General features: G+C 35.2%; 1 protein-coding gene across 3 annotated transcripts in view; it reads left to right on the forward strand.

Annotated features, from left to right (window-relative positions):
* The window catches only part of LOC115175748 (collagen alpha-1(XXII) chain), a 71,011-nt gene that overhangs the window by 46,086 nt on the left and 8,081 nt on the right, over positions 1–16,844 (forward strand). For all 3 annotated transcript variants that reach the window (XM_029735218.1, XM_029735219.1, XM_029735220.1), the window contains 9 exons: positions 191–232; positions 506–538; positions 1,007–1,060; positions 1,407–1,460; positions 2,274–2,327; positions 2,412–2,465; positions 2,607–2,660; positions 15,764–15,868; positions 16,686–16,730. In XM_029735218.1, coding sequence (XP_029591078.1) covers positions 191–232; positions 506–538; positions 1,007–1,060; positions 1,407–1,460; positions 2,274–2,327; positions 2,412–2,465; positions 2,607–2,660; positions 15,764–15,868; positions 16,686–16,730 — 495 coding nt within the window. The remainder of the gene's footprint in view (positions 1–190; positions 233–505; positions 539–1,006; positions 1,061–1,406; positions 1,461–2,273; positions 2,328–2,411; positions 2,466–2,606; positions 2,661–15,763; positions 15,869–16,685; positions 16,731–16,844) is intronic.

Genomic DNA, 16,844 nt, shown 5'->3' on the forward strand with positions numbered 1-16,844 from the left:
TTTGAAGAGGGATTGGATAAGCATGCTTATGTTAGCTGCATGAAAGATAATTCCTGCTTGTACCAGAGGGTGTATTAGTCACAGAGACTTCCTCTCCACTTTGTCTCACTAACTACCACCAGGGGACTAGTGTGTTGTAATGAGCTAATTAACATTCCCACACTGTGTGTGTGTGTGCGTGTTGCCTCAGGGTGACACAGGACCCAAGGGAACTCCAGGAATACCAGGAAATGTGAGTAAAGTCAAGGGATGTTGAATGGAGTAAATTACCATATTAAGACACTGTAATAAACCTCAGGGAAGAACATGACGCATTGGAGTAAATTCGAACTGTGAAAATTGACATATATGTTATCCGAATAATATTTGTGTCATGCATATGTTTTTATTTTATTTTTATGATCCATGTACAACTAAGCAAACAAAAAACTTATTGGAAAAGTGCATTGCAATCTGAGGATGCTTGTTGGATAACTTGTCTCTATCTGTTGTGTTTTTCTCTCAGGTGGCCAATGTTATCCCTGAGCCTGGTGAGCCTGTAAGTACTGTAGAAACCAACAAGATCTCACGGTCTTACTTCCGTATTCAACTTTTGTCCAGGGGGGGTTAAACCAGAAAATAAAACATTTAAACCAGTGTCTAGCACTGAGATTGAACCCACGATCCTTAGGGCCTGGAGCGTGCGGTTTAAGGCCGCTAGCCTACTAGATGTAATAGGCTCTCACGTAGCCCCCAGTGGACGATATTGAAGGCATTTCCTGACATCCTGGGGACCTGGAAAAATGTTGAATACTGAGGTCGATCTGGTGTGACCTGGCTGGTAGAAACTGCTCTGTGTGAGAAATGTTCTTCAGGCCTCATGCATGTATTGGCATTTTTTATGTAGTGTTTAGTTGATACAAAATAACAGAGTGTGGCCAGTCCTAGAAACTGTACACAACACGTATTACTATACAGCTAGACTTCCCAACTTGGACATGCGTTCATCCTTTTTCTTTCTCCCTAGGGAAATCCTGGAGCGAGAGGAGAAAAGGGAGAGCAGGGGAATCCAGGAGAGATTGTGAGTTATTCAGAATAAAATGAGCCTTTTACCAAAGGAGCAACATTAGGCTGCATTTTGGGAAAATCAGCAATGCTCCAAACTCTCCACTAGATGTCAGAAGAGATGTGAATCGATTAAAGTGCCCCCTTTATTTGGTAGAGTCAAATGGACATCAACCATGCTGCAGTTACAGTGCTCTCTCAATGTGAACTAAAATAGTGACAGCACTCCACCACTAGGGTGGGCACTGTGTGTTTGGCTTTTAAAGGAATCATCTGGCATTGCAAAATAGCAAAATACAGTATAATTTGTTTGATGTTGAACATCATTCTGGGGATGTTACTAACCTGTTTGTTTTCTGAAGGGTCAACGAGGACTGCCTGGTGAACCAGGCTTTAAAGGACTGGCTGGACCACAGGTAAGGAGTTTAATCAATCAGTCAGTCAGTCAATCAAATGTTATTTATAATTGGACACTCACCTATTCACAACCCATGTAGTAACAATAACATAAGTTGGGCACTATAAAATCCATTTAATTTTTGCCTAATTCTGTTTTGTTAGAAAAACAACAAAAATGGATGTTTTAAGTCCACTACAATGCTTAAACCACACCAGGAGACAATTTGTTAGGTCTGGGAAACATTGAAGCCTAGTTACCTGTTATTTCAAGTGGGTACCTAGCAAGAGGCTCTTGTTTAGCGCTGGTTTTGCACAAGTGATGGTAGACGTCGCAAAACAAATAACCTGAATTGATGAAATAATCATGATATCTTTCTGCCAGGGAAGCATAGGATACTTTGTAGTTAACATTTCATTGAGAAGACGGTTTTCCTTAGCATCCTCGGTAACGGCGAGACAAAGTGGTAGAGAGGGGCATTCTCATGCCGTTGCGTCTTCACAAAGTTGCAGGAAAAACGAATCACTGATGCATTCTATTCATGTCTTACGATAAACTTGGACAAATTCAACAATTTTCAATACATTTAGTTCATTCCCTGCTAAGCTCAATAATACAAATATATTGTTGAATTCCGTTTTAATGCCTGGGTTCCGTGATTCCGTTGGCGTTCTCTGCACCTTATATTTTATAGGATTCTACATAAGGTGTCATCCATTGGAAAATAGAAAATCAAATTTCGACGTAATTTGATATACTATAGTGAATGATATCAGCGTCCTTCATATCCATAAATGACTGGCAAGTTTGTTTGTTATCCCCTTCAATTCAGGGCCCTAAAGGAGACATTGGCCCTAAAGGAGAGACTGGGAGACAAGGAGACCCTGTAAGGTTTGGGTCCTTAAGGCTGTATATTTGATAATACTTTTACATATAGACAGCTGTGAATGAAGCCTTGTTTCTCTTCCAGGGTCCTCCAGGATTGCAGGGTACGCAGGGTACCCGTGGACTGCCTGGCAATGTGGTAGGTTCATTTTGTGGAAATGACAACCCAAAAACATTTTATACATATGGAATTTGTGTGTTGGTGTTTGAGGACGTAATGCTTTAAACTAACCTTTAACCTAAAGTGTGCCTTGATCTTCTCTCTCTGTCTATGACACAGGGCATCCCTGGAACCCTTGGACCACCTGGAATAGCTGGACAGAGAGGAGAGAGGGTCAGTAATCGTATCACTGCTATATGCATCAAAACACATGTGATCTCAAATGTGTTGTAATAGGAACATCATATTGTAACTCATGTGTTCTAGGAACATCATATTGTAACTCATGTGTTCTAGGAACAACATATTGTAACTCATGTGTTCTAGGAACAACATATTGTAACTCATGTGTTCTATCATATTGTAACTCATGTGTTCTAGGAACAACATATTGTAACTCATGTGTTCTAGGAACAACATATTGTAACTCATGTGTTCTAGGAACATCATATTGTAACTCATGTGTTCTAGGAACATCATATTGTAACTCATGTGTTCTAGGAACATCCTATTGTAACTCATGTGTTCTAGGAACAACATATTGTAACTCATGTGTTCTAGGAACATCAAATTGTAACTCATGTGTTCTAGGAACAAAATATTGTAACTCATGTGTTCTAGGAACATCATATTGTAACTCATGTGTTCTAGGAACATCATATTGTAACTCATGTGTTCTAGGAACAACATATTGTAACTCATGTGTTCTAGGAACAACATTTTGTAACTCATGTGTTCTAGGAACAACATATTGTAACTCATGTGTTCTAGGAACAACATATTGTAACTCATGTGTTCTAGGAACATCATATTGTAACTCATGTGTTCTAGGAACAACATATTGTAACTCATGTGTTCTACGAACATCCTATTGTAACTCATGTGTTCTAGGAACAACATATTGTAACTCATGTGTTCTACGAACATCATATTGTAACTAATGTGTTCTAGGAACAACATATTGTAACTCATGTGTTCTAGGAATAACATATTGTAACGCATGTATTCTATCATATTGTAACTCATGTGTTATAGGAACATCATATTGTAACTCATGTGTCCTAGGAACATCATATTGTAACTCATGTGTTCTAGGAACATCATATTGTAACTCGTGTTCTAGGAACAACATATTGTAACTCATGTGTTCTAGGAACATCATATTGTAACTCATGTGTTCTAGGAACATCATATTGAAACTCATGTGTTCTAGGAACAACATATTGTAACTAATGTGTTCTAGGAACATCATATTGTAACTCATGTGTTCTAGGAACAACATATTGTAACTCATGTGTTCTAGGAACAACATATTGTAACTCATGTGTTCTAGGAACAACATATTGTAACTCATGTGTTCTAGGAACATCATATTGTAACTCATGTGTTCTAGGAACAACATATTGTAACTCATGTGTTCTAGGAACATCATATTGTAACTCATGTGTTCTAGGAACAACATATTGTAACTCATGTGTTCTAGGAACAACATATTGTAACTCATGTGTTCTAGGAACATCATATTGTAACTCATGTGTTCTAGGAACATCATATTGTAACTCGTGTTCTAGGAACATCATATTGTAACTCATGTGTTCTAGGAACAACATATTGTAACTCATGTGTTCTAGGAAACACATATTGTAACTCATGTGTTCTAGGAACAACATATTGTAACTCATGTGTTCTAGGAACAACATATTGTAACTCATGTGTTCTAGGAACAACATATTGTAACTGATGTGTTCTAGGAACAACATATTGTAACTCATGTGTTCTAGGAACATCATATTGTAACTCATGTGTTCTATCATATTGTAACTCATGTGTTCTAGGAAAAACATATTGTAACTCACGTGTTCTAGGAACATCATATTGTAACTCATGTGTTTTAGGAACATTATTTTAACTCATGTATTCTAGGAACATCATATTGTAACTCATGTGTTCTAGGAACATCATATTGTAACTCATGTGTTCTAGGAACAACATATTGTAACTCATGTGTTCTAGGAACAACATATTGTAACTCATGTGTTCTAGGAACAACATATTGTAACTCATGTGTTCTAGGAACATCATATTGTAACTCATGTGTTCTAGGAACATCATATTGAAACTCATGTGTTCTAGGAACAACATATTGTAACTAATGTGTTCTAGGAACATCATATTGTAACTCATGTGTTCTAGGAACAACATATTGTAACTCATGTGTTCTAGGAACAACATATTGTAACTCATGTGTTCTAGGAACATCATATTGTAACTCATGTGTTCTAGGAACAACATATTGTAACTCATGTGTTCTAGGAACATCATATTGTAACTCATGTGTTCTAGGAACAACATATTGTAACTCATGTGTTCTAGGAACATCATATTGTAACTCATGTGTTCTAGGAACATCATATTGTAACTCGTGTTCTAGGAACATCATATTGTAACTCATGTGTTCTAGGAACAACATATTGTAACTCATGTGTTCTAGGAACATCATATTGTAACTCATGTGTTCTAGGAAACACATATTGTAACTCATGTGTTCTAGGAACAACATATTGTAACTCATGTGTTCTAGGAACAACATATTGTAACTCATGTGTTCTAGGAACAACATATTGTAACTGATGTGTTCTAGGAACAACATATTGTAACTCATGTGTTCTAGGAACATCATATTGTAACTCATGTGTTCTATCATATTGTAACTCATGTGTTCTAGGAAAAACATATTGTAACTCACGTGTTCTAGGAACATCATATTGTAACTCATGTGTTCTAGGAACATTATTTTAACTCATGTATTCTAGGAACATCATATTGTAACTCATGTGTTCTAGGAACATCATATTGTAACTCATGTGTTCTAGGAACAACATATTGTAACTCATGTGTTCTAGGAACAACATATTGTAACTCATGTGTTCTAGGAACAACATATTGTAACTCATGTGTTCTAGGAACATCATATTGAAACTCATGTGTTCTAGGAACAACATATTGTAACTCATGTGTTCTAGGAACAACATATTGTAACTCATGTGTTCTAGGAACATCATATTGTAACTCATGTGTTCTAGGAACAACATATTGTAACTCATGTGTTCTAGGAACAACATATTGTAACTGATGTGTTCTAGGAACATCATATTGTAACTCATGTGTTCTAGGAACATCCTATTGTAACTCATTTGTTCTAGGAACGACATATTGTATCTCATGTGTTCTAGGAACAACCTATTGTAACTCATGTGTTCTAGGAACAACATATTGTAACTCATGTGTTCTAGGAACATCATATTGTAACTCATGTGTTCTAGGAACATCATATTGTAACTCATGTGTTCTAGGAACAACATATTGTAACTCATGTGTTCTAGGAACATCATATTGTAACTCATGTGTTCTAGGAACAACATATTGTAACTCATGTGTTCTAGGAACAACATATTGTAACTCATGTGTTCTAGGAACAACATATTGTAACTCATGTGTTCTAGGAACAACATATTGTAACTGATGTGTTCTAGGAACAACATATTGTAACTCATGTGTTCTAGGAACATCATATTGTAACTCATGTGTTCTATCATATTGTAACTCATGTGTTCTAGGAAAAACATATTGTAACTCACGTGTTCTAGGAACATCATATTGTAACTCATGTGTTCTAGGAACATTATTTTAACTCATGTATTCTAGGAACATCATATTGTAACTCATGTGTTCTAGGAACATCATATTGTAACTCATGTGTTCTAGGAACAACATATTGTAACTCATGTGTTCTAGGAACAACATATTGTAACTCATGTGTTCTAGGAACAACATATTGTAACTCATGTGTTCTAGGAACATCATATTGAAACTCATGTGTTCTAGGAACAACATATTGTAACTCATGTGTTCTAGGAACAACATATTGTAACTCATGTGTTCTAGGAACATCATATTGTAACTCATGTGTTCTAGGAACAACATACTGTAACTCATGTGTTCTAGGAACAACATATTGTAACTCATGTGTTCTAGGAACATCATATTGTAACTCATGTGTTCTAGGAACATCATATTGTAACTCATGTGTTCTAGGAACAACATATTGTAACTCATGTGTTCTAGGAACAACATATTGTAACTCATGTGTTCTAGGAACATCATATTGTAACTCATGTGTTCTAGGAACATCATATTGTAACTCATGTGTTCTAGGAACAACATATTGTAACTCATGTGTTCTAGGAACAACATATTGTAACTCATGTGTTCTAGGAACAACATATTGTAACTCATGTGTTCTAGGAACATCATATTGTAACTCATGTGTTCTATCATATTGTAACTCATGTGTTCTAGGAACAACATATTGTAACTCACATGTTCTAGGAACATCATATTATAACTCATGTGTTCTAGGAACAACATATTGTAACTCATGTGTTCTAGGAACATCAAATTGTAACTCATGTGTTCTAGGAACATCATATTGTAACTCATGTGTTCTAGGAACAACATATTGTAACTCACATGTTCTAGGAACATCATATTGTAACTCATGTGTTCTAGGAACATCATATTGTAACTCGTGTATTCTAGGAACATCATATTGTAACTCATGTGTTCTAGGAACATCATATTGTAACTCATGTGTTCTAGGAACATCCTATTGTAACTCATTTGTTCTAGGAACGACATATTGTATCTCATGTGTTCTAGGAACAACATATTGTAACTCATGTGTTCTAGGAACATCATATTGTAACTCATGTGTTCTAGGAACATCATATTGTAACTCATGTGTTCTAGGAACAACATATTGTAACTCATGTGTTCTACGAACATCCTATTGTAACTCATGTGTTCTAGGAACAACATATTGTAACTCATGTGTTCTAGGAACAACATATTGTAACTCATGTGTTCTAGGAACATCATATTGTAACTCATGTGTTCTAGGAACAACATATTGTAACTCATGTTTTCTAGGAACATCATATTGTAACTCATGTATTCTAGGAACAACATATTGTAACTCATGTGTTCTACGAACAACATATTGTAACTCATGTGTTCTAGGAACATTATATTGTTACTCATGTGTTCTATCATACTGTAACTCATGTGTTCTATCATATTGTAACTCATGTGTTCTAGGAACAATATATTGTAACTCGTGTGTTCTAGGAACATCATATTGTAACTCATGTATTCTAGGAACATCATATTGTAACTCATGTGTTCTAGGAACATCATATTGTAACCCATGTGTTCTAGGAACATCCTATTGTAACTCATGTGTTCTAGGAACAACATATTGTAACTCATGTGTTCTAGGAACATCATATTGTAACTCATGTGTTCTAGGAACAACATATTGTAACTCATGTGTTCTAGGAACAACATATTGTAACTCATGTGTTCTAGGAACATCATATTGTAACTCATGTGTTCTAGGAACAACATATTGTAACTCATGTGTTCTAGGAACAACATATTGTAACTCATGTGTTCTAGGAACAACATATTGTAACTCATGTGTTCTAGGAACAACATATTGTAACTCATGTGTTCTAGGAACAACATATTGTAACTCATGTGTTCTAGGAACAACATATTGTAACTCATGTGTTCTACGAACAACCTATTGTAACTCATGTGTTCTAGGAACAACATATTGTAACTCATGTGTTCTAGGAACAACATATTGTAACTCGTGTTCTAGGAACATTATATTGTAACTCATGTGTTCTATCATATTGTAACTCATGTGTTCTAGGAAAAACATCTTGTAACTCACGTGTTCTAGGAACATCATATTGTAACTCATGTGTTCTAGGAACATTATTTTAACTCATGTATTCTAGGAACATCATATTGTAACTCATGTGTTCTAGGAACATCATATTGTAACTCATGTGTTCTAGGAACATCCTATTGTAACTCATGTGTTCTAGGAACGACATATTGTAACTCATGTGTTCTAGGAACATCCTATTGTAACTCATGTGTTCTAGGAACAACATATTGTAACTCATGTGTTCTAGGAACATCAAATTGTAACTCATGTGTTCTAGGAACAACATATTGTAACTCATGTGTTCTAGGAACAACATATTGTAACTCATGTGTTCTAGGAACATCATATTGTAACTCATGTGTTCTAGGAACAACATATTGTAACTCATGTGTTCTAGGAACAACATTTTGTAACTCATGTGTTCTAGGAACAACATATTGTAACTCATGTGTTCTAGGAACAACATATTGTAACTCATGTGTTCTAGGAACATCATATTGTAACTCATGTGTTCTAGGAACAACATATTGTAACTCATGTGTTCTACGAACATCCTATTGTAACTCATGTGTTCTAGGAACAACATATTGTAACTCATGTGTTCTACGAACATCATATTGTAACTAATGTGTTCTAGGAACAACATATTGTAACTCATGTGTTCTAGGAATAACATATTGTAACGCATGTATTCTATCATATTGTAACTCATGTGTTATAGGAACATCATATTGTAACTCATGTGTCCTAGGAACATCATATTGTAACTCATGTGTTCTAGGAACATCATATTGTAACTCGTGTTCTAGGAACAACATATTGTAACTCATGTGTTCTAGGAACATCATATTGTAACTCATGTGTTCTAGGAACATCATATTGAAACTCATGTGTTCTAGGAACAACATATTGTAACTAATGTGTTCTAGGAACATCATATTGTAACTCATGTGTTCTAGGAACAACATATTGTAACTCATGTGTTCTAGGAACAACATATTGTAACTCATGTGTTCTAGGAACAACATATTGTAACTCATGTGTTCTAGGAACATCATATTGTAACTCATGTGTTCTAGGAACAACATATTGTAACTCATGTGTTCTAGGAACATCATATTGTAACTCATGTGTTCTAGGAACAACATATTGTAACTCATGTGTTCTAGGAACAACATATTGTAACTCATGTGTTCTAGGAACATCATATTGTAACTCATGTGTTCTAGGAACATCATATTGTAACTCGTGTTCTAGGAACATCATATTGTAACTCATGTGTTCTAGGAACAACATATTGTAACTCATGTGTTCTAGGAACATCATATTGTAACTCATGTGTTCTAGGAAACACATATTGTAACTCATGTGTTCTAGGAACAACATATTGTAACTCATGTGTTCTAGGAACAACATATTGTAACTCATGTGTTCTAGGAACAACATATTGTAACTGATGTGTTCTAGGAACAACATATTGTAACTCATGTGTTCTAGGAACATCATATTGTAACTCATGTGTTCTATCATATTGTAACTCATGTGTTCTAGGAAAAACATATTGTAACTCACGTGTTCTAGGAACATCATATTGTAACTCATGTGTTCTAGGAACATTATTTTAACTCATGTATTCTAGGAACATCATATTGTAACTCATGTGTTCTAGGAACATCATATTGTAACTCATGTGTTCTAGGAACAACATATTGTAACTCATGTGTTCTAGGAACAACATATTGTAACTCATGTGTTCTAGGAACAACATATTGTAACTCATGTGTTCTAGGAACATCATATTGTAACTCATGTGTTCTAGGAACATCATATTGAAACTCATGTGTTCTAGGAACAACATATTGTAACTAATGTGTTCTAGGAACATCATATTGTAACTCATGTGTTCTAGGAACAACATATTGTAACTCATGTGTTCTAGGAACAACATATTGTAACTCATGTGTTCTAGGAACAACATATTGTAACTCATGTGTTCTAGGAACATCATATTGTAACTCATGTGTTCTAGGAACAACATATTGTAACTCATGTGTTCTAGGAACATCATATTGTAACTCATGTGTTCTAGGAACAACATATTGTAACTCATGTGTTCTAGGAACAACATATTGTAACTCATGTGTTCTAGGAACATCATATTGTAACTCATGTGTTCTAGGAACATCATATTGTAACTCGTGTTCTAGGAACATCATATTGTAACTCATGTGTTCTAGGAACAACATATTGTAACTCATGTGTTCTAGGAACATCATATTGTAACTCATGTGTTCTAGGAAACACATATTGTAACTCATGTGTTCTAGGAACAACATATTGTAACTCATGTGTTCTAGGAACAACATATTGTAACTCATGTGTTCTAGGAACAACATATTGTAACTGATGTGTTCTAGGAACAACATATTGTAACTCATGTGTTCTAGGAACATCATATTGTAACTCATGTGTTCTATCATATTGTAACTCATGTGTTCTAGGAAAAACATATTGTAACTCACGTGTTCTAGGAACATCATATTGTAACTCATGTGTTCTAGGAACATTATTTTAACTCATGTATTCTAGGAACATCATATTGTAACTCATGTGTTCTAGGAACATCATATTGTAACTCATGTGTTCTAGGAACAACATATTGTAACTCATGTGTTCTAGGAACAACATATTGTAACTCATGTGTTCTAGGAACAACATATTGTAACTCATGTGTTCTAGGAACATCATATTGAAACTCATGTGTTCTAGGAACAACATATTGTAACTCATGTGTTCTAGGAACAACATATTGTAACTCATGTGTTCTAGGAACATCATATTGTAACTCATGTGTTCTAGGAACAACATATTGTAACTCATGTGTTCTAGGAACAACATATTGTAACTCATGTGTTCTAGGAACATCATATTGTAACTCATGTGTTCTAGGAACATCCTATTGTAACTCATTTGTTCTAGGAACGACATATTGTATCTCATGTGTTCTAGGAACAACATATTGTAACTCATGTGTTCTAGGAACAACATATTGTAACTCATGTGTTCTAGGAACATCATATTGTAACTCATGTGTTCTAGGAACATCATATTGTAACTCATGTGTTCTAGGAACAACATATTGTAACTCATGTGTTCTAGGAACATCATATTGTAACTCATGTGTTCTAGGAACAACATATTGTAACTCATGTGTTCTAGGAACAACATATTGTAACTCATGTGTTCTAGGAACAACATATTGTAACTCATGTGTTCTAGGAACAACATATTGTAACTGATGTGTTCTAGGAACAACATATTGTAACTCATGTGTTCTAGGAACATCATATTGTAACTCATGTGTTCTATCATATTGTAACTCATGTGTTCTAGGAAAAACATATTGTAACTCACGTGTTCTAGGAACATCATATTGTAACTCATGTGTTCTAGGAACATTATTTAAACTCATGTATTCTAGGAACATCATATTGTAACTCATGTGTTCTAGGAACATCATATTGTAACTCATGTGTTCTAGGAACAACATATTGTAACTCATGTGTTCTAGGAACAACATATTGTAACTCATGTGTTCTAGGAACAACATATTGTAACTCATGTGTTCTAGGAACATCATATTGAAACTCATGTGTTCTAGGAACAACATATTGTAACTCATGTGTTCTAGGAACAACATATTGTAACTCATGTGTTCTAGGAACATCATATTGTAACTCATGTGTTCTAGGAACAACATATTGTAACTCATGTGTTCTAGGAACAACATATTGTAACTCATGTGTTCTAGGAACATCATATTGTAACTCATGTGTTCTAGGAACATCATATTGTAACTCATGTGTTCTAGGAACAACATATTGTAACTCATGTGTTCTAGGAACAACATATTGTAACTCATGTGTTCTAGGAACATCATATTGTAACTCATGTGTTCTAGGAACATCATATTGTAACTCATGTGTTCTAGGAACAACATATTGTAACTCATGTGTTCTAGGAACAACATATTGTAACTCATGTGTTCTAGGAACAACATATTGTAACTCATGTGTTCTAGGAACAACATATTGTAACTCATGTGTTCTAGGAACATCATATTGTAACTCATGTGTTCTATCATATTGTAACTCATGTGTTCTAGGAACAACATATTGTAACTCACATGTTCTAGGAACATCATATTATAACTCATGTGTTCTAGGAACAAAATATTGTAACTCATGTGTTCTAGGAACATCAAATTGTAACTCATGTGTTCTAGGAACATCATATTGTAACTCATGTGTTCTAGGAACAACATATTGTAACTCACATGTTCTAGGAACATCATATTGTAACTCATGTGTTCTAGGAACATCATATTGTAACTCGTGTATTCTAGGAACATCATATTGTAACTCATGTGTTCTAGGAACATCATATTGTAACTCATGTGTTCTAGGAACATCCTATTGTAACTCATTTGTTCTAGGAACGACATATTGTATCTCATGTGTTCTAGGAACAACATATTGTAACTCATGTGTTCTAGGAACATCATATTGTAACTCATGTGTTCTAGGAACAACATATTGTAACTCATGTGTTCTACGAACATCCTATTGTAACTCATGTGTTCTAGGAACAAAATATTGTAACTCATGTGTTCTAGGAACAACATATTGTAACTCATGTGTTCTAGGAACATCATATTGTAACTCATGTGTTCTAGGAACAACATATTGTAACTCATGTTTTCTAGGAACATCATATTGTAACTCATGTATTCTAGGAACAACATATTGTAACTCATGTGTTCTACGAACAACATATTGTAACTCATGTGTTCTAGGAACATTATATTGTTACTCATGTGTTCTATCATACTGTAACTCATGTGTTCTATCATATTGTAACTCATGTGTTCTAGGAACAATATATTGTAACTCGTGTGTTCTAGGAACATCATATTGTGACTCATGTATTCTAGGAACATCATATTGTAACTCATGTGTTCTAGGAACATCATATTGTAACCCATGTGTTCTAGGAACATCCTATTGTAACTCATGTGTTCTAGGAACAACATATTGTAACTCATGTGTTCTAGGAACATCATATTGTAACTCATGTGTTCTAGGAACAACATATTGTAACTCATGTGTTCTAGGAACAACATATTGTAACTCATGTGTTCTAGGAACATCATATTGTAACTCATGTGTTCTAGGAACAACATATTGTAACTCATGTGTTCTAGGAACAACATATTGTAACTCATGTGTTCTAGGAACAACATATTGTAACTCATGTGTTCTAGGAACAACATATTGTAACTCATGTGTTCTAGGAACATCATATTGTAAGTCATGTGTTCTAGGAACAACATATTGTAACTCATGTGTTCTACGAACAACCTATTGTAACTCATGTGTTCTAGGAACAACATATTGTAACTCATGTGTTCTAGGAACAACATATTGTAACTCGTGTTCTAGGAACATTATATTGTAACTCATGTGTTCTATCATATTGTAACTCATGTGTTCTAGGAAAAACATCTTGTAACTCACGTGTTCTAGGAACATCATATTGTAACTCATGTGTTCTAGGAACATTATTTTAACTCATGTATTCTAGGAACATCATATTTGAACTCATGTGTTCTAGGAACATCATATTGTAACTCATGTGTTCTAGGAACATCCTATTGTAACTCATGTGTTCTAGGAACGACATATTGTAACTCATGTGTTCTAGGAACAACATATTGTAACTCATGTGTTCTAGGAACAACATATTGTAACTCATGTGTTCTAGGAACAACATATTGTACCTCATGTGTTCTAGGAACATCATATTGAAACTCATGTGTTCTAGGAACAACATATTGTAACTCATGTGTTCTAGGAACATCATATTGTAACTCATGTGTTCTAGGAACAACATATTGTAACTCATGTGTTCTAGGAACAACATATTGTAACTCATGTGTTCTAGGAACATCATATTGTAACTCATGTGTTCTAGGAACATCATATTGTAACTCATGTGTTCTAGGAACATCCTATTGTAACTCATTTGTTCTAGGAACAACATATTGTAACTCATGTGTTCTAGGAACAACATATTGTAACTCATGTGTTCTAGGAACATCATATTGTAACTCATGTGTTCTATCATATTGTAACTCATGTGTTCTAGGAACAACATATTGTAACTCACATGTTCTAGGAACATCATATTGTAACTCATGTGTTCTAGGAACAACATATTGTAACTCATGTGTTCTAGGAACATCAAATTGTAACTCATGTGTTCCAGGAACATCATATTGTAACTCATGTGTTCTAGGAACAACATATTGTAACTCATGTGTTCTACGAACATCCTATTGTAACTCATGTGTTCTAGGAACAACATATTGTAACTCATGTGTTCTATCATATTGTAACTCATGTGTTCTAGGAACAATATATTGTAACTCATGTGTTCTGGGAACATCATATTGTAACTCATGTGTTCTAGGAACATCATATTGTAACTCATGTGTTCTAGGAACATCATATTGTAACTCATGTGTTCTAGGAACAACATATTGTAACTCATGTGTTCTAGGAACATCATATTGTAACTCATGTGTTCTAGGAACAACATATTGTAACTCATGTGTTCTAGGAACAACATATTGTAACTCATGTGTTCTAGGAACAACATATTGTAACTCATGTGTTCTAGGAACATCATATTGTAACTCATGTGTTCTAGGAACATCATATTGTAACTCATGTGTTCTAGGAACAACATATTGTAACTCATGTGTTCTACGAACATCCTATTGTAACTCATGTGTTCTAGGAACAACATATTGTAACTCATGTGTTCTAGGAACAACATATTGTAACTCATGTGTTCTAGGAACAACATATTGTAACTCATGTGTTCTAGGAACAACGTATTGTAACTCATGTGTTCTAGGAACAACATATTGTAACTCATGTGTTCTAGGAACATCATATTGTAACTCATGTGTTCTAGGAACAACATATTGTAACTCATGTGTTCTACGAACATCCTATTGTAACTCATGTGTTCTAGGAACAACATATTGTAACTCATGTGTTCTAGGAACAACATATTGTAACTCATGTGTTCTAGGAACATTATATTGTAACTCATGTGTTCTATCATATTGTAACTCATGTGTTCTAGGAACAATATATTGTAACTCATGTGTTCTAGGAACATCATATTGTAACTCATGTGTTCTAGGAACATCATATTGTAACTCATGTGTTCTAGGAACAACATATTGTAACTCATGTGTTCTAGGAACAACGTATTATAACTCATGTGTTCTAGGAACAACATATTGTAACTCATGTGTTCTAGGAACAACATATTGTAACTCATGTGTTCTAGGGACCTTCTATTGTAACTTGTGCTGTATGAATGACTATGCTATGTGTTCCAGGGAGAGTTGGGGAAGGAGGGTCGTGCTGGCCCCCCAGGCCCTCCTGGAGATGCAGGCATACAAGGACCCCCTGGCCTACCAGGGAAGGGCAAAGACGGACAGAACGTAAGACACAGAAACATCACTCTGTATAAGACGTTCAAACCTCGTTGTTACGGCTAGCAGTTTCCCCGGTCCGTGTGACCACTATAACCAAGGTCAAGAGTTTAGCCTGGTCTGGTGGCGTAGTGAGGGAAATCTCCTGACTGCAGAGTTCACACACATCTAACTTGACTCTAAGAAATATCAACCAGAGTTTGTTGGCCCTTATCCAATCAGGCAATTAAAACCTCAGGCTCTGGAGTTTCAAATGAAAAGCCCTTTGCGTCCTGTACGGGTATTGGCTGCACATGTACATAAATCAACATGCATTTAAATACAAGCATATTAAAATAGGACTGGTTATGTTACTACCGTACAACCCACATTATACAGTTATGCCAGTGGTTTGACCTCGAACCTGTTTACTTATTTTCTACACCACAGGCATATGGTGATAGTGCTGAGAAAGCAAACAAATAGCACATACCCAGTTTGTGCTTTTATCACATGAAACTAATGAATGAACCCAGCAGGACGGTGTACAGGTGCTGGGTGTGTGTGGTTTTTAACAGTTCCATTTTACTACTGTCAGCTGCTGGCCCATAACACATAACCCTAGCCTCAAAAGTATTGTACAGGGAATATAGGGGCACATAACCATCATGCATACAGCAGTACATTACACTAGTTGACTATTCTCCACTATGTTAAAGTGGTTTCTGTTACCGTAGTCCAGGGAGGTGGAGGACCACATGTCCTGCTATAAGACTTTAAATGCTAAGTGTTTGATTTGACCAGCCAGTGGGCTCATAATAGTGTTATGTGTGATATTATATTACAGGGTGACCCTGGACAGCGGGGAATTGAAGGACCTCCCGGACAGAAGGTAACTCATTTTTAAGTTGGGTTGGGGGAGGATGGGTAGGGAGAAACAGTGCTTTGAAGCCAGATTCTATCTGGTGACAAAGCAAAAAATGATTATTCTCTAGCATAGGAAGAA

The sequence above is a fragment of the Salmo trutta genome, chromosome 36 (genome assembly GCF_901001165.1).
Source record: "Salmo trutta chromosome 36, fSalTru1.1, whole genome shotgun sequence".
Taxonomy (NCBI): Eukaryota; Metazoa; Chordata; class Actinopteri; order Salmoniformes; family Salmonidae; genus Salmo; species Salmo trutta.